The sequence below is a fragment of the Protopterus annectens genome, chromosome 13.part0, assembly GCF_019279795.1.
Source record: "Protopterus annectens isolate FY-2018-M chromosome 13.part0, PAN1.0, whole genome shotgun sequence".
Classification (NCBI taxonomy): Eukaryota; Metazoa; Chordata; order Ceratodontiformes; family Protopteridae; genus Protopterus; species Protopterus annectens.
In genome coordinates this window covers 550,043,825-550,063,818 of record NC_056747.1, presented here as the reverse complement: position 1 = coordinate 550,063,818, position 19,994 = coordinate 550,043,825, and the positions used below count along the sequence as shown (strand labels likewise).

Below are 19,994 nucleotides of genomic sequence, written 5' to 3'. Positions count from 1 at the left end.
TTTGAATCTATTTTATTTTTGAAATTGTTTAAATGTCCTCCCTTTCCTTGCTATAACAGACAGTAATACATCATTAGTCAATGACAATATCAGTCTGATACACTGTTAAATCAAGAGTCTGCATACTTTGACATTCAGACTTGGAGAAAATGGTCTTTCTGACTGATTTCCCTCTTTTCAATTTTGTTAAGTAATGGGACACACAGTTTTCTTGGGTGTGTATTTCTATATGCACATAAACATGCATGTCTCAGCATTTTGTGAAAATCTCCTAGGTTCTCATGATCTTTATTGAATCACTCCCAGTTTTGGAACAGCATCCACAATGTGTATGTGTTTATGAGAATTCACTAGATTCCCAAGACACACAATTGAATCATTCCCAATTATGGCATAGTATCTTGTCCTGAGTATAAATCATTTCAGACTCTGTGCAAGCGACTGTCTCAATACTCAGACTATTACAATAGGGGAAATGTCCACTTCTCCCCAAGATGCAGTGACCTCAAAATAAATTATATGGGGTTTATATGACAACATCGAAAGATTAAAATATCGAATCACTTAACATTGTACTGAATTCATCGAACCATAAAACAATGAAATGGAAAAAAAAAACATGCAGAGTGTAGATCAAAAACAAATTGCTCCACGCAGGGGGGCAAGACCCCCTGCACCCCCACTCCCCCTGCCACCTAAATATACCACTTCGGAAATTGCACTACAGTGTGGAAATGGAAGATTTCCATTTCCTACACTGTAGTGCAATCTTGGAGTTGGTATATTTAAGTAGCGGGGGGGTGTGGAAGGTGCAGGGGGGCTTGCCCCCCTGCCTACACCCTTAAAGTTTCATGTCCCCATTGGAAACTGCCATTTACATCATTTTGGCTCGATGCATTCAGTTCGATGTTAAGTGATTCGATGTTTTAAACTTTCGATGATGTGATATAAACCCAATTATATGAGGTATAGGAGACATAGTTCTCTATATGGGGAAGTATGAGAGCTCTGAACCACACAAAATTCTGTTTTTTTTTTTTTTAATTTCTGAAAATTATTTATTTTGCAAAGACTATTTCTGAGGTGTAAATTTCACTGAAGTCAATGTTGGTGAACTTAAACTTGATGAAATGATCCACAACCTAATTTAGAAAATCATTATACCTGACTGAGGATCACTCATATTAGTTTCTGTGTCCATGCTGTCATTTATTACTACAGCAAAGGTATATGTTATTCTTTTAGTACAAGCATTTTTAATGTTTGTTGTAAGAACATATCTGCTGGTCATACATTTGGCATTATAATACCATTACGTTTAAGAGCTGGAATGATAAGTCACATAGACTAAACATATAGAGGACATATTTACTAATGATTTACAAAATGTTCTGGCAGTTTCATAGTACCGTCCAAACAAAATGAAGTAGTGTTTTAAATATGCATGCTGAAAGCAAACAAACAGAATACAACTAACTTCAGTATGGGATCTTTAAAGGATAATGTTTAAAGAAAAACAATCCAGTGCCATGAAAATTGGAATCAGTGTCAGAACAAATAAAGGATTTCTCTACCTTTCCTTGTGGAATTCTATATTTTAATCAGATAAACCCTGGCATCTGTTTTTTTTTCTCGTTCAATTATTTATTTTAATTTTTTTTTTAACAAAAAACATCGTTACTTAATTATCTGTTTTGACATGTTTGCTCAGTTTCATGCTTACTAGTGTTCAGTGATGGATAATGCTACAAGATCAGTGTTAAGAAGACTGCTGATTTGTTTGCTTTGCAAAGTATATCACGTATATTAGACCTTTTAGACCTGTCCTAAAAGGCATATGTGCTGGTTGTGGTTACTTGTAACATATTCTTACCATAAAAAACTTAGATTTTATTGTAATTTTTATCTTTATATTTATGTGCTATTTGTTGTTTTTTTAAAAGACATTTTGTTCCATGATGTTGCAAGTTTAAAAATAAAAGAAATAAAGGTAAAATATCTACTAAGATAAAATTCCAAGTAAAAATGATTTTAAGTGAATATTTTTCTTCTGAAGTGTTTATCAGTAAAACACGTCAGAAGTTGTGCTTTATATTTGAAAAAGGATTCCATTTCAGGAACTTGTCCCATGGGTAAAATAAACATATCAGTGGTGCCACAATGGGCTTTATTAAATGTTCGTGATTTAGAAAAAGACAGTCTCATTGTGTTAGCCCATTATATTTTTATTAGTTTAATATCAAATGTTAGTTTGCACAGTCCTCTTTTGGACACTTCGTAATATACTTTAGTCTCCAATACCATCCAGTTGACAATAGGACACACACAAAGAAAGGAACACATCTACTACTCACATAGGTCATAAACATTTTCATAAAGTGAACTGAAACTGCTTCAGACATTATACAAATTTCTATAGCAAGATGAAATATTGTAATGAACATTACACCTACAGAACACATATTTATTGATTAATCTGCATGTATTATGGAGCTGATCTATCCTGTAAGTACCTTTAGCATTTTGTTTCACTTTGTCCATGATTCTAAAATAGTATAAAAAAAATAAAATTCCCCCCAGAATTGCAATCCTGCTCATTAATGATTTGATTTTGTCAAATGCCTTGATTTCAAATTTACCTGTTCTAGATGGAATAGATCAGCTTGCACTTTAAGATTAGCCTGAATTTTCTGTACATCAATTACTTATTTATACAGAGCACAACACATTACTTGCCTGAGATGGCCCTGTACAAAGTACCATGTTCTGGACCAACTTCATATGCAAAACTAGGTTACTCCTTGACTTTGTGATGTCAGTGCTGGGATAGTTACCTACAACTAGGTTTCTGGAGAGAGCTATCTCCCACATTACACTGACCTTTAGGAAGGTTAACAAGGACAGTCTACCAACCCCCGAATACAACAAGAGAAGGGGACAAGAGACCATAGAATAGAATAAAGGAGTGGGGTAAGAGGAAGATGGTATTATTCACAGGTGATCCAAATTGGGTCTATATTGCATCATCAAACTCACAGGAGTTCGAATGATGTAATGTCGAACTGTTAAATTTGAAACCCAAACAGTACGAAAACACAGAACAGCGATTTTTTTTCCCAGGGAAAAAAAATCGCTGTTCCGGTACAAAAAAAAAAACACATACACTTTAAACTTAAACTAATGTGGGGAGCTGTGCCCCCCACCCCCACTTAAATATATCTACTTTGAGATCGCACCATAGTGGAGGAAATAGCAAAGCCACAAAAACAGCTCACCGATTGTTTTCCCTGGGAAAAAATCGGTGTGCCGTGGCTTCGCTATTTCCATGTTTCGAACATTTGGGTTCGATATTGCAATGTTCCGACTCCTGTGAGGTTGATGATGTAATATAGACCCATCTGAATTTGCCGGGAGTAGACATGGATATTCTGAGGTCCAAGAAAGAGAGAAAAGAAGGAGTTGGCTGAGGTCTTACACAATGAGAAATTCAGAATTCTGAAGCAGAACTCTCCCAGAAAGGATAGAATTATTTGTTGTCCTAACCAATGCAGAGGGTGTCTTGGAGGTCCAGGATAAGGCTGAGTTACCCAAAAGCAATCATGCACTGTGCTGTTTAAAGTAGGGAAGAAGGTTAAAAAGAAAACGACAAAGATGATAGTGTGGGATTTCAGAAACGTAGATTAGGGTGTGTTGGGGGAAGAGGTTAGGAATGGGTCAGGAATGCAATACTCAGGATTATGGCAAGGGTTTGGAAGAAAAGGCAGAAAGGTAAGAAAGAGAAGAAGGCCAATGTGTCTACATAGGAATGTGAAGCTGGTAATAAGGGCAAAAGAAAGGGCCTGCAAGTGGGAAGAGGAGGAAGGCAGCAAAGATGGTGAGAACAGCAAGAATAGAAGCAAGGGCTTTTGGGGAACATAGCAGAAAGAAGGCAGGCATGGGCAAAAGTGGCCAGGCTCGGCATCAATAGGAGGGAATCGTAGAGGATTGGGAAAAGTGAGGTACTTAATGAGTACTTAGCTTCAGTCTTCAGAAAAGAAAGCAAGGGGTGTACTATACTGCAAGGGGTGTACTATACTGCAAGGGAAGCAGATGAATAAGTGAGGGAGGCAGGGGCATAATGGGAAGAACAGTAGGTAGACAGGAGGATAGAAGGGGAGGATGTTCAGAGGGAACTGACTTCTCTTAGGATGGGTAAACCATGAGGACCAGATAGGCTTCCATAGTCCAAAGACGTCTGGCTGTTGTGCTGACAGACCTCCTAACTGAGATCTTCAACTGATCCCTGGCTAGTGCAGACATGACAGAAGACTAGAAAGTAGTAAGTGTTGTACCCTTGTACAAAGGGGGAGGATCAGAAAAATCCAGAGAATTTCAGGCTTGTTAGCTTAATAACAGCAGCAGTGAATATCATGGAAAAAAATCCCGAAAGAAGGCTGGTAGCATTTCTAGAGGCCAACAATCTCCAGGATAGCAACCCATAGAGGCTCATGACCAGAAGGAGCTGTCAGCCAAACATGAACCATTTTATGAGTGGGTTACAGATGAACTTGATAGAGTATCGGTAGATGTAAGTCTGCCTGGACATCAGACGGGTCTTTGACTCAGTCCCACTTAGGAGGCTGACAGAAACACTGAAGGAGCTAGAAACTGGGCCAGGAAAGAGAAACTGGATAGCTGTGTGGATTAATGGTAGGACAAAGAGGGTTGTAGAAAGAGGGCAAAATCAGGAATTAGGAAAGTGACAAGTAAAGTACTGCATGAGTCTGCAGTCTCAATGTGTTTGTCTCTTACATATATGAGGAAACAGAAGAGGATCGCCTTCTTTGCTGATGACACAAAGGTGTAGCACTAGAGGACTGGGGAAGATCCCAGTGAAGTATTTAGAAAAGCTGAACAGCTGGGCAGAAAGGTGGCAGCTGAGATTCATTGCAAACAAGTGCAGAGTACTGCACCTGGCCACAACACCTCTCCCATGAAGTATCAGCTGGGGGGAGTAAAACAGAGAGCAACAATACATGAAAGCTAAATAGAGGCGTCAATCCCATCTAGACTGAGGCCCTGAGAGTAGAGTGAGAAGGCAATGGCAGTAGCTAATGCAATGCTAGGTTTTATCCTGTACTCTGTTTGCTTTTGTGCCTGTGGAACATCAAGCCTTCCCAGCGTGTCTTGAATCCACTCCTTCCTCTAGTACAGGAGTAAGAGCTGACTGGAGGGGGGTATCATTCAGGCAGTCCCAGAGGTAGTCTGTGTCCTTGTTTGTATCCTCACAACTAATGAATTTCAGTTAAGATCCTAACATCACCCCTGGTTGCTGATGTGAGCACTCATAAATATCAAACATCATAAATCCACCCCTTGCTTATGCTTGCTTACATCAACAATCTACTAGGCCTAACATTCCCAACACTGAATCACTGACCCAACATTCCTAGTCCTGACATTCCCAACACTGAATCACCGACCCAACATTCCCAGTCCTGACCATGTCAGTGCTGTACAAATCTCCATTTGCATGGTGGTACTAAGCTAGATAAAAGAACTGCTTCCTCCCCAGGATGGTTGAAAAAGTGCTTGCCTCTGACTTCAATCCTCCCCAGTCTGGTTCTTTTAGTACCTGTACCACTGTTCACACTCCGGTGATCTGGCTCATGGTTAAGACTTTATTCTTCAATCCTCTATGCCATTGAGCAGGACACAATAATGCTGGGATATATCTTCAGGGGGATAAAATTCCAGACACAAAGGTGGTGAGGAAATGCTTTTGCTCTACAGGGTTTTGACTAGACCTCATTTTAAGTACTACATGCAGTTTTTGAGGCCATATAAGGAAAAGGTCATCAAGCTGCTGGAATGAATTTAGACTAGACTTACAAGAAAGATTTGTAGTGGTGAAGGGGAACAGATGTGGCCAGAGGTCTACACCCAGAAGAAAAAGGAGGGTATGATACTGGTGGACAAGATCATGTCAAGGAGAAGGACACAGAGGGAAGGAAGGGTGCAGACAGCTCAGTGTATGGACTAACTACTACTTGGATCTGAAGAAGCTTCCCCATTCCATTCAGTATGACACTCCAGTAATCCTGTGGGGGAGCCCTCTTTCCAAAGAAGAATAGCATTTCAGTGTCACAGCTAATTGCTGGAATACTGGAATGATAGAGGAAATATTACGATCCTAGTCTTAGATCTACTAGGAAAAAGGACAAAACTGTCAATTTTAACTGTCCAAATATTACTAGTTAAACAAGGAATATGAAGGTAAATGTATGTGTTTTGATAACACCACAAAATAGCAGTAAACATTTCCCAAACAACCTATGCATGGATGAGGAAAAATTGGAGCACATTCTTTGTTACTATTTGCTTGGTGACTTACTAACAATTAACATGCAAAATTTGAATACAGATTTCTGTTTAGTGTTGTGAAGAAAGGCATCAAAAAGATAGAGTTCATGTTTTGCCACAATTGTTATTTTTGAAATCTAATTGATAGTTCTTAAGATGTAACCAAAATGCAGGGTCAAAGTAGTCATTTTTTTTCAGTAAATAAGACTGGTTTGAAATAGCCACTGTTTACATATTTCCAGTTCAGATTTCACTAAGAGTGCAGGCAATTTGGGCTCTGAATCTGTCCACGGTGATCTGAACAGACACTATTGCAATAAAGTGACAATATGTTTTATGCTTATGTATTATACATAAATTCAGATAAGGCTAAACAGCTGTTTTTTCATGTTTGAACTTGAGTTACAGTGCATATGAGTTTTCTAGGAATAGTTATCAGAAACCAACATAGAATTCAACATTTGAAATGTAATTGGTAACACTGGAGTCTGACCATTCATTTTTACTATGCCAGGGTCATATCTATGTGCCAAATCATTATTTGGTGAAAAATAATTACAACAATCCTATCAATATGGCATAATGTAGAACTGCTGAGATAGGTAAAAATGAATTCATGATATCTCATTTATACAGGAGGAAAACTTATCCCAGCTAATTAATTGTTACCACTCCAAGGTTACATAATCTTGGGGAAAAGGAATAAACAAAGTGAAGGAAAGATACTATTTTGGTAAAGGTATGTGACCTAGTGTAATACTTAAGTAGAGAGTGTGTGTAGGTCACAGCCCCCAAACACACATAAGGTGAATATGTGTTATATTACATTTTAAAATATACTATTTTCCTAGTGTAATACTTAAGTAGAGAGTGTGTGTAGGTCACAGCCCCCAAACACACATAAGGTGAATATGTGTTATATTACATTTTAAAATATACTATTTTGGTAAAGGTGTGTGACCTAGTGTAATACTTAAGTAGAGAGTGTGTGAAGGTCACAGCCCCCAAACATACATAAGTTGAATATGTGTTATATTACATTTTAAAAGATACTATTTTGGTAAAGGTGTGTGACCTAGTGTAATACTTAAGTAGAGAGTGTGTGAAGGTCACAGCCCCCAAACATACATAAGGTGAATATGTGTTATATTACATTTTAGTGAGTTGTGAAATACCACTTCACTGAGTTCAACGTGATGAGATGAGATTTTCCAAAGAATGAGTTGTCAAATGTCAAACAGTCATACCCCCATGTATACAAAGTTCTACGTAAGCACAGAAACAACTAAAATTATAGCTCCTGTCCTGACAATATCTTTGCAGACAGAACAGTTACAAAGCAATTAAAGTAGGTAAAACAAGGTGAAAATGTTTACTTACAGATAGCTCTTTTCATAAAGCCTGTTTTCCTGTCGTATTATGGCTGTTAAAAAGGTAGTAGTATCAATTACTTTGAAACAAGATAAAGCATCACTCTTCTAGTGCTCTAATCATCAAAACCACTCTACAATAAAAGCTTTGTAAGCCAAATTGAGTTTTAGCTTGCCAGATTCCTTCAACTACATATTAAATTACTTATTGCAGAACTAAACAACAAAAAGGTCAGGCCTAATAAACTTTCTGATGGGCACACTCTGGTTACTGTAATTTCATTTATGCTAAATAAAATACTGCTGTGCTCTTAAATGGATCCCACAGACTGCAAAATTAGTATGTCATTCCCACGTGTCATCTAGTGGCAAAGAAACCAAAATGCATCTGCTTCTGGTGAGGCTCAATTAACTGCAGAGAATGGAGTGCTGAAATTCAGTGAGTGAGTGCGTGTACTGCATTATACACAACTACAGATAGGGATAAACAGCTTTTTTCATGTTTTCATAAGTTACACAGCATATCTCCAATAACCACAGAATAGGTGTGACTGTACAGCCACTCAAGACCTGTTTATGGTTACATTGCATATATCTTCTTTAGGCATGGTTATCAGAAACCAACATAGAATTCTGAATATCAAAGCCGGTGGAAGTGGATGCTTCTGTATGAATGTACTGTTGTCTTGCTGCTCCGTTGCATTTCACAAACTCAGTTATTTTAATAACTTTCTCACTATATTGTGCAACTTAATATCCAATAACTGTGATGTAATCATTATTTCAGAAGCCTTACACTGGAATGAATGTGCAGTAGTGGATAGGCTGGGCGGGAGGGAGTAAAGACAGAGCTGAAGGACATTATCCTTTCCTTGGGGGGGGGGGGGGGATATGGAGTCATGTGCTGCAATGGCTACTTTGTGATGCAGACCAGCACAGGCGTATTTGTTAGTCTGCAATGTCTGTAAAGAAGTGAATAGATAGTCCAAGCATTCACAAGCATAGGAGAGTGATGGGAACATAATACAATTGTTACAAGACTTCCAACCAATGGAGTAAGGGTCTAGAAATTCATTCTGCTACTATATGATGGCCATACCGTTCTCCCAACCCTGTGGTTGAACTTCTCACTACAGTAACCTGAAGGTTTTGCACACTAGACCCAGTGGAGGGCCATGTTGACATATATTCCAATGGCACTGGGAAAGGAGAAAAAAACGGATCAAATAGATTAGAAATTGAAGTGAAATATAGTGGTAGTATGTACAAACAGTAAGAAAAATAAATATTTCATCTGTCTATATCTGGCATTACATCCTTCACCACTGTCCCAGCTAGAGTTGCCACCTCTCTAGGATTGCCCTGGAGTCTCCAGGATTTTTATAGCATCTCCCGTCTCCTGGAAGTAATTCAAAAAACTCTGAAATATCCAGAAACATTACACTCTCGCTTAACTGGAACTCAAGCAACCAGCATTCACTCACACACAATCACGCTCACACTCACTCTCTCTCGATATCTCTCTCTCTTGCTCACACACACACATGCGAGCACAATCACTTACTTATTCATACCTGCATTCATTCACACATCACTCTCACTCTGTCACATGCAAACACCACATATCCACTTATGCATTCATTCTTACATCACTGTCTCTTTCTCTCTCTCTCACACACATGCACACAGCCACATGCCCACTTACCTCTCAACTGTACAGATTTTCACAGAAGGTCCAGATTTTTACCTCATATTTTTGGTCCGTTTCTCATAAAATTGTGTTTTTTCTGGCATATCAGTGGCAAATAATTAAAAACTGAAGTTAGAAAATAATGACAGACATTTGAGTTTCAGACTTCATACCCTTCAGAAAATTCATGCTAATGCAAAACCTGTTATTCTATCAACTTTCTAAGTTTGTAAGAGCAATATTTAAAATTTGTCCCTATTTTGGGGTCTTTGTCCCACTTTTATTTATGCCTTTGTTTAGATTTCTTGCTCTAAGAAGTTGAGAGGTATGCCACTTGACGTATGCATTCATTCATACATCGCACTCACTCTCCCGATCTCTTTCTCTCTCTCTCTCACTCTCACTCTCACACACACACACACACACACACACACACACACACACACACACACACAAAGACAAAATCTCTCACTCCATACCTCTCAACCTCTAAGAGCAAGAAATCTGGACAAAGCCATAAATAAAAGTGGAACAAAGTCCCAAAAAATAAGGACAGTTTTTAAATATTGCCCATTATTTACTGCTTTGTCTAGATTTTTTGTTCTTAGTTAACTGTCTAGCAACCGAAATCAACACTTATCCGGCATCTACCAAGAAAAGGGGAATAAAAAAGTTGCTTAACCATTTCCTTAGTTTTATTATGTATTTCACTTTTTTGGGTTGGTTTTCCAAACAAGAAATTTCTTATCCATAAAAAAAATGTGCATGATCAGTAAAACCTCACAAGTCGCAATGGCTGAATCAAAGCATTCGGATTCTGAATCTGAAAGTTGCATAAAGGCAAAAAAGAAGTATCACTGTTCATTCAAAGAAACATAATAAAAATATGAAACAGATTAAGCAAAGTACAGTCATGGCGAGCTTCTTCAGAAAACCAAATACCAGAGAACGATCTTATAACAGCTGCTGAAGTAACTCTAACTTACCACAGTGTTAAGCATCATCACACTATGCAAATCATGATTGCAGTAACAAGATAATGGGAACTATTTTCACAGAATCTAGTATTCCGAAAAAGATTGCTTGCAGCAGAATGAAAGCAGCTAATATAATTGAAAATGTTCTCGCTCCTGCTTCACAAGAACAGTTGATCTCTGACTTACAAGAATCAAAGTAGTTTTCAGTAGCAATTGACTCTTCAAACAAAGGAAGCATTAAACATTTTCCACTTAAAGTGCAGTATTTTTCAAAACAAGAAGGAATAAAACATGGTTTGCTAGACTTTTATGAAGATTCAGATGAAAGCAGTGAGGCGATAATGGGTAGATTAGTTGAAGTGACAGAGAAAATTTGATTGGACATAAACAGAGTGTCTGCATTTGTTAAGAATAATGCTGCAGTGAATTTTGGCAAAAAGACTTCTTTGTATGAGAAACTGAAAAAAAGAAATTCTGAACTCATTTCGGCAAATTGTAAGTGCCATACTCCGTATAATTGTGTTAAATAGGCATGCAAACCTTTGTCAATGGACGTTGAAATTCTCATTCTCAAAGTTTATGAATTTCCAGGATATGCCAAACAAACTGCACAGCCTCAGCTATTTTTCAAGTTTGTCGAACTCGAGTATGAAGACATTCTTCGTCATGTACAAACGAGATGGTTATCATTACTTCCAGCACTTGAAAGAATACTTCTAGTATGGCCTGCATTGCAGTCTTACGTTGTTTCACGGGGAGAAGAAGAATACCACAAAGTAATCTGGGATGCCTTTAGAGATGAAGAAAGTGAGTCCATACCTAGACTATACTGCTGTTTCTTGCAGAATGTTATGCAGGTCTTTCAAAGTAGTGTGCTAATATTAGAGTCCGATCAAACTACTAGTTCCGAACCACATGATATTATGGTTGGAGTAAGACAGAAATTTGCAGATGGCAAGCAAGACAAATTTTATGGAAAGGCTGCTGCAGACATGCTTAAAAGAATTCTACAGGATAAGAAAAGGCACTTTGAAGCTGATCAATTCTACAAGTGTTTAAACTATCTAGACAAGTGGTATAATTACCAGGATTCAGAATTTCAAGCAATGAGAGCTTTAACCTTGAAAGAACCAGTGATGTGGAGCTTATTCGAGGATCTGGCAGACAAGTTGCGCATTGACATTGACAAAGACAAGTACTATGATGGCTACTGTATTCTGTGTGACGTTCAAACACAGCTGGTGGAAAAAATGAATGAGTGGTCGATCGATGGAAAGATTTTTTCACAAAATTGACAGAAAGTGTGGTGAGGATATCTTTAAAGTTGTATCCTTTGCATTTTCTATACCTGTGTCGAATTCTTTGTGTGAACAAACTTCAGTGTGATGAATTCTTTGTGCACCAAAGAAAAAAATCATCTGGGACTTGGGGTTTTGCGAGCTGAGCTCCAGGTGTGTGAAAATTTGAGGTACAGTTGTTCTCAGTTTCAACATTTCTTGATGAAGACACCTAAATTGTTGGGGGCTGCAAGATCTGATCAGAAATATACTTTTAAGCACAAGTAGTTTTCGTGACTCTACCAAAGCACATACAATGATCATTTGAATAATTAGTTTACTGTTGTATTACTGTTTTGAACTTTTCCTGTACATAGTATTCGTTGTACAATCATTATGAATATTAACATATCAAAGATTGACAGTCTCCTAGTCAGCTAGCACTTAGGCCAAACAATACGGTTTTTGTTTAACATTAAACTAGTATCTCCAGGAATTAGCCTTATGTGAGGTGGCAACCCTAGTCCCGGCCCATTAATACAGTTTGCAAGTTTCTGTTATTTGGTAGCTTTGGCACTGCCAACCTGGAAATGTATTCATTAGAAAGAAGAAGAGAAGGGTTATTGTATCTCTATGTAGAGGGAACAGTAAAGTCTCTTTTGTGCAGAGTGCATTAATGACCTTAACACTATAAGGTGAATGCATGTTTTCTGCTTTATAAGGCAATGCACTGATTAAGGGTGTCTGTGGAGGCAAAAACATGCAATGTAAACACCAGCTGATACTGGCGGTATTGAATTCTCTGTTGCAGTGTCCCAGGTTCCTTCAACTACATACTAAATTACCTGTTAGACAACCAAAAAGCAAAAAGTCAGGCCTAATAAATTTTCTAATAAGCACACACCGGTATACACACATGCACATGAGATTGGGGGGGGGAGGTGCCTGTGCCAACATGAAACATGGGTTACTGATGGTGAATACAACATCAAAGTGCTTGTTTGCACTTGCAGTAATCACAGAGTGATTCTGAGACGTGCAAATTTTGAAGATAATGAGGTCTTTCCTCATTGTGGCTAATGTCACTCTGAATTGGCGACTTTCACAATTGAATTAAAAGCCCTTTTTGCCAAAGCCTTTTCAATATTGGTTGGGCTATTTCTGAATTCTGCCTTAATCCTTCTTGTTTAAACATTATATTTTTATTGGATAAGGGTACTGCTAATGCATGATCACACAACAGCCTGCAACTCTGATACTCTTCTAGCTGATACAAATGCCCTGGAACAATCAGTCGGAGTACCCATTAGGGGGAATAGCATTGTGGATCTTTTCCTTACTATTATGGGAGCATCTTGCACCATCCCTTATGTATCTTCATCACTTGTTAGGTCTGACCATAAAGCGTTCTCATTTGAAAGAAAATACTGAAACCACAGATCCCTTCCACCCAAGGTACCTTTAAACATTCTTTAAGACAAACTACCTACTCCTAAGTAATAAATTGGCAAGCTTCAAATCCCTCACCAAACCCAGTTAACTCCACTGAATATGCAGAATCATATACCACCACACTATACCAACACATAAACAGCTGCATAGATGCATCCATACTATGTAGAAACAAGTGTAGGGCAAACCCCAGAAAAAAACAACATGGTGGAACCATAATATCAACAAGCAAAATAAAAGGAAAAACATTTTGACCAAAAGTACAAAGAGTAATTCCCAGAATGTTAGACTCCTTGTCAGTGAAATAAACAACTCAGAAGCTTAATAAAATCCACCAAAGCCTAGTTTGAGGCACAAATAACTATCCAAGCCAAAGACAATTATAAGGCATTTTTAGTTATGTTCGTAATCTCAAAAGTACAATGCAGCAATGCACTGAGATGATTGTAAACTATGTTAGCTACTCTGGGCCTGAAGATATAGTGAACTTAGCAAGCTGATGAATTTAGCTTTAACTTTACTCCTCTCTCCCCTCTGTCTGTCCTCAAGATATATCTGAAACTGGCTCACCTCCAGCCATCACACAAGACCAAGTCCTAAAAGTGATATCAAAAGCTAAAAATAGGGCATTGATGGGTCCTGACAATATCCCTGGATGCATCTTAAACAGCATGGAGCACGATTTAGTCCCAGCCCTAACAGCACTGTTTAATGTCAGCCTCCATATATGTTTTTTACGAAGTGAATGTAGAACAGCTACAGCCATTCCCCTGCATAAGGGAAGATCTTTCAAAGACCCAGCAAATTACTGACCCATAAGTCTGACACGCCTCATATGCACAGCCATGGAAAGCCTTATCATGGAATTAATCAATCAGGACAGGGAATCTCCAAACACTAGACCCATCTCATCTTGGATTCATCAAGGGCATATCATGCTTATTCAACATGGTAGATTTTTTTTTAAAAAAGCTTACCAAAGCAATGGATGAAGGCAAAATGGTACACACCACATACCTCGACCTAGCCAAAACTTTTGACACAATTGCCCACTCAAGTATAGAAAAAAGCTAAATAAACTGGGAATAAATCCCTGTATCACCCACTGGATTGCCAACTGGCACACAGATAGGAAGCAGGTAATCAAAATAGGGGAAGTTACCAACACAAGGAGACCAGTCACCAGTGGAGTCCTCCAGGAGTTCTGGGCTGGGACCTCTCCTATTTGGCATCTACTTTTCTGAAGTAAAAGCCAATACCAAAGGGCTCTGGCTGACTATGTCTGCAGATGACTGCAAGCTAAAAGCAGTCATCAAATCCCAAAATGACTTAGCCATCCTGCAGGAAGGTTTGTCTCAAATAAGTAACTGGTGCCAAAATCAAGGACTGAAACTAAATGCCAAAAAAATGCATTATTGTATCTTTTGAGAAGTCATATACCCCAAGGACCTATCATATTGAAAATACACTCCTAATAGTTGACCCAGTTGTTCAGGATTTGGGAACCTATGTGGACAGTGACCTAACTTTTGACCAACATGTGTCTGTTGTTGTAAGAAAGCCCTTCTATATTGTACAGCTAATAAACATGAGGATTGTATCGAGATCTAGGGATGTCATTGTCCCCCTTTATCCAAGTCTCATTATGCCAGTCATTGAATATAATGCCCCCGTTGGCATGTAACTGTCCAGATACATGCAACAACAAAATGCCCACAGAGATACCTTACTAAAAGATACAAGGCCTAAACAACATGTCCTACATGGACCGGCTCAAAGCCCTTTCACTATACTCAGTATCCTACAGTCTGCTAAGAGGTGACCTGGCTCTGGCATACAAGGCATCCTCTGACTCATTACTGATGGATTTACTGCACATTAGTAAGGTAAATGACATCAGAAATACTTGAACTAGGAATCTAGGCCTCTTCTGTAACATCAACAGAACAGTTTGGAAGGACAGGAATATCTTGCAGAGGATACCACTGCTGTGGAACAGATTCACCAGCCACATAAAATAAAATTCACCGCTGTCCATTTTCAAGTGCAACTTAGTTATATGGATCAAAAACAGAAAATTTACCCTAGGACTTCCCCTGTACTACTAATGGACAAAGGCAGCTCCTAAATGCTTTATCCCATTCATGAGTCCCCACAAATTATCAACAGTATGATCCCTGTTTATTCCCATTAGGGGTAACATATAATTATCGACCATGGGATGGGTAAGACCAGTTTATCACCAAATGGGATAGGTTATTTCAAGCACAAACAGGGAACTTGGCTAGACCTAAAATGGCCTGCAAGGGCAGCTAGCTTAGTGTTTATGTATGAACCTATGAAATTATATAATCATAAAATAAGAACTGTTTCCCAAGATAAAAAGTATAAAGAGGCTGAAAAGTTGGGATTGAAAAGTTAGAATTTTGATGTAATTAAAGATGGGTACCTAACGCTACCTTACAAGGTACGCTGATGGACACAGCAGTAAGTCTTGATGGAAGAAAACTACAAACATTTTCCAACTGAATGTGAAGATCATGTAAATATAACAGGATTAAGGTACAGTACAGGCACCAATGTTTTGTCTTCATACCAATGGACATTTTTTCCACTTGGACATGTAGTCTTCCTAGTAGGAGGTGTCATCTTGTACTGCAAAACTCTAACAACCTGAGATGACAAAAGTTGTATTTGCAGACTCAGGATCTCAGATTCCACAGTGAGAGATAAAGAGCCTTAAAAGCCAGCTGTAGGAGATTCCTTCTACGTCGATCAAGAAGTTGCTGTCTGGAATTTGGATGAAAGAACTGCTTCACCATCTCCAAGAAAAGTGATGAATACTGCTGTTTTTGCCAGTACAGAGGCATGATAATCATCTAGACACTTTCTCTACTTTTATGAGAACCTTTTAAATCATAGAATGGGAAAGATCCATCAACATACTGGACCTGATCATCACCAACATGGGGACTCTATGCTCCAGACCAGAAGTGTATCCCTCACTGGTAAGATCAGACCATAAACTAATCTCACTGGATATTCACATCCCGACCCCACTCCATGCCTAGAAAACCACAGTGAAAAACTTCTCTAAAGCAAATTTCACACTCCTCAAAACCGAGGTGGAATCCTTCAAAGCCCCCGGGCCTCTGGATAATACGGCCCAGACCATAAAATCCTTTATAAACGCATTCTATGAACACCTTCAGGAATGCATGGATCATGCAATCCCAAATAAAACCAAGACCCAATCCTCCAAAGGCAGACGTCCTGCCTGGTGGACCCCAGCCATAAACAAACTATACAATAGAAGGAGGAAGCTACTACATGACAGAGCAAAATCCCAAACAGGGAAGGCATCTCTGATCAGTATGAGCAAAAAACTACGGGCACTCATAAAATCGTCTAAGGCCAGCTTCGAGAGAAAAATTGCACAACACACTAAGGATAATCACAAGGCTTTCTTTAGTTATGTTATGAACCTGGGTGGGAATTCCCAGATATGCTTAGAATTAGTCCAAAATGACAAAAAATACACCGAACCCACAGACATTGCCAACATCCTAGCTGACAGGTTCAGCGCAAACTTCTCCCCCCCCACCAAAAGGGCTAATATCTATCCCAGCAGAGTGCTGCTCCCCTGACATCTCAGATGCTCAGGTAAGAGCTGCCCTCTCCAAAGCAAGAAACACAGCAACAATGGGACCAGATGGTGTCCCGGGCTGCGTCCTACATGAACTCCAAGAAGAGCTAAACCCAAACCTAAAACTACTGTTCAATCTCAGCCTTACTACAGGATATGTACCCAAAGAGTGGCGTACAGCAACAGTGGTCCCTCTCCACAAAGGTGGTGCCTCAATGGATCCTGGAAACTATCGCCCCATAAGTCTCACTAGCTTGGTCTGCAAAGCTATGGAAAGGATCATCATGGACCTTATAAATAAAGATATTGGGGACCTACAGACACTGGATCCTACCCAGTTCGGCTTTGTTAAGGGCAGATCCTGCCTCTTAAACCTGGTCAATTTCTTTGAAACAGTCACCAAGGCCATTGACAAGGGAAGGTGGTCCACACAGCCTACCTGGACCTCGCAAAAGCCTTCGATACAATACCCCACTCGGGCATTATAGATAAGCTCACCAGCTTAAATATAAACCCCTATGTCACTAGATGGGTTGCAAACTGGCTCAAGGACAGAACCCACATGGTTAGAATAGCTGGAGCCATGTCAGACTCCAAACCAGTTACAAGTGGCATCCCACAAGGCTCAGTCTTGGGACCTCTCTTGTTCGGTATATATTTCTCAGAGGTACAGGCCAACATGGAAGGACTGTGGCTGACCAAGTTCGCAGATGACTGCAAACTGGGCACCATAATAGACTCTCCAGCTGACACAAGCATCCTCCAAAAGGGCCTCATAGAAACAGACAACTGGTGCCAGAGCCATGGCCTCAAGCTAAACGCCAAAAGTATATAGTCATCCCCTTTGGCAAAAAAAAGTGCCCACAAATTACCACATAGGTGGTAATCCATTAAGTACAGAAGAAGTAATTAGGGACCTGGGGACCCAAGTTGATAGCAATCTCTCATTTGACAACCACGTGGCCAAAGTGGTTAGAAAAACATTTTATATAGCCCACCTAATCATGAAGGGATTCACATCTAGATCAGGGAGGTCATCGTGCCTCTTTACTCATCCCTCATCAGGCCCATAATTGAGTACAATGCCCCTTTTGGGATGTACCTTACCAGACACCTGCAGCAACTGGAAAGACCCCAAAAGTACCTCTCCAAGAGGATCAAGGGGCTCAAACAGATGCCGTATGCTGCCCAGTTAAAGAAACTCCAGCTCTACTCAGTGGCATACCGCCTGCTCAGAGGCGATCTGTGCCTGACTTATAAAGCCATGTCCAACCTGGAATTAATGGACATGCTGCACCTCAGAAAATCCAAATCCCATCGAGCTACGCGCTCGAGGGACTTAAACCTCAGCACTGAAATAAATAGGACATGCTGGAGGGACAGATTCATAACCCAGAGGCTCCCTTCACTCTGGAATAAAATCCTAGTCCAGGTTAGGCAGAGTCCCTCATTGACTCTCTTCAAGAGGAATCTTGATGAGTGGATGGGAGAGTGTAGGTTTACCCCGGGTATCACTTCTGTGTCACTGTTAGACAGAAGCGCAGTATACTAACCTCGAAAAAGGGCATAGCAAAATTAATTTAAAATGGGTGGCGAAAGCCATACACACTCTGGCTAGGCTTATAAATGCCCTAGGGCAGATAGCCTAGTATGAACCTATGAACCTATGAACCTAAGAAACATGGCTCATGTACAAATGTCTCCTTGTCTACTTCTCATGACAGCATCATTATTTCTGATACATTTACTGGTAATATGAGCATTTCCTGTAATGCTAATAATATCCCTATCTAAAGTTTCCTCTTAAACAGAGATTGTAGATGTTCCTGTAGATTCAGCCGCCAATCATGATCCACATTAGCTGTCCGTCTCAAATTTTCCAGCAACAAGTGCCTTTCCCTGGAAGGTGGACCGCAGTTAAATGAAGACCCACAAACAATACAAGATCTCATAGCTGCATGGCTAGCCAGCAAAGATGGTAACATCTTGTGTCCCCTTCTATATTTTTGTACTAGTTATTGTCACATTATCTGTATCTTATCCGTATAAGACTTCTCAGGTGAGATATATACCCTAGATTCTTTGTTTATAGCCTTAAGAATGACACGGATAAGTTTTTTACTGGCCTACCTGCAGCCATCAACACTTATCCATATCAGAATATACATATAATAATACCTTTTCAACTTATTATACCCATGAAGAATGCTGTCAGGAATAGCAGATACCATTTCCCTTAATGCTAATAATTCAGTAGCAGTCGCTTTTGCTGAGTAACAAAGCTAACTTCCTTTGGCAAAGCCCTAGTAAGTCTCTGAACTTTGCCTCTCCTTTGAAATCTCTTGTGTATCATTCAGATGTTCTGACATAATGTCCTTAGGTGTAAATTAAAACTTAAATCAAGCTGTTCTGAGATCTTATAATCAGAATCTTCTGCTTCCCTTTAAACAGCTGTTTGGAAGGATAAAATATGTCCTGTTATCTGCATACAAAGACATAATATCAATTTTAAATTAGTAATTTCTTCTTCAAATTTGGGATTGCCAAATTTAAATCAACCAACCAGAGTTTATTAAGAAAGTCTACTGTTTAACAGTTTTCTGAGGCAAAAGCTTATTTCAACACTTCAAGCAGCAAATTTAAAATGCTGTCAAGTTCCTTCTGGTAGAAGGATTCAATTCATCTAGCTCACTATCTCACAGATCTTACATTTCTTAATTTTAGAGCCCTCAGACATGTTTAGCTACTACAACAATTTCAAAACAACTTAGGAAGTGGTTGATTAGGCAGAGAAAAGGCCTGAAATTTACTAACTGACTTTCCTTTATCAGTAGACAAGGAAAACAGATACGACCACTTCTGACAAAAATACCTGCATGAAACAACTCAGTGTTACCATATAATAATATATAAGCACATCAGCTGAGTTACAAGACGGTTCAGCAGTCTAGCTTCTCAAATTTCTTCCAAGTCTTGCAGACAAGCATCAAATTACTGTAATCCTCATATAAACACCATTTTAACTCTTTCAGACATAACATGGCTTAAGTCAAACACCTGTATGTTATCTCTGAAATAAAAATCAGTAACTAAAATATTTAAAAGTACTAGAAATTGGCTCTACATTTTTTCATTGTATATATTGACGGAATATTAGCATTGCCATTTCTTCTGACATACTGGTATATGACATATGAATGTCTGAAAGGGGATGCAGCTCCCTCCTAGGAATCCCAGATG

The 19,994-nt window shown here is 39.1% G+C and overlaps 1 protein-coding gene across 1 annotated transcript in view; it reads right to left on the bottom strand.

The window, feature by feature from the left end:
* LAT2 (linker for activation of T cells family member 2) overlaps window positions 1–19,994 on the bottom strand; it is a 412,539-nt gene that overhangs the window by 187,857 nt on the left and 204,688 nt on the right. Inside the window, exon 5 of the mRNA XM_044054201.1 lies at window positions 7,723–7,765. Within this exon, the coding sequence (XP_043910136.1) occupies window positions 7,723–7,765 (43 nt within the window). The remainder of the gene's footprint in view (window positions 1–7,722; window positions 7,766–19,994) is intronic.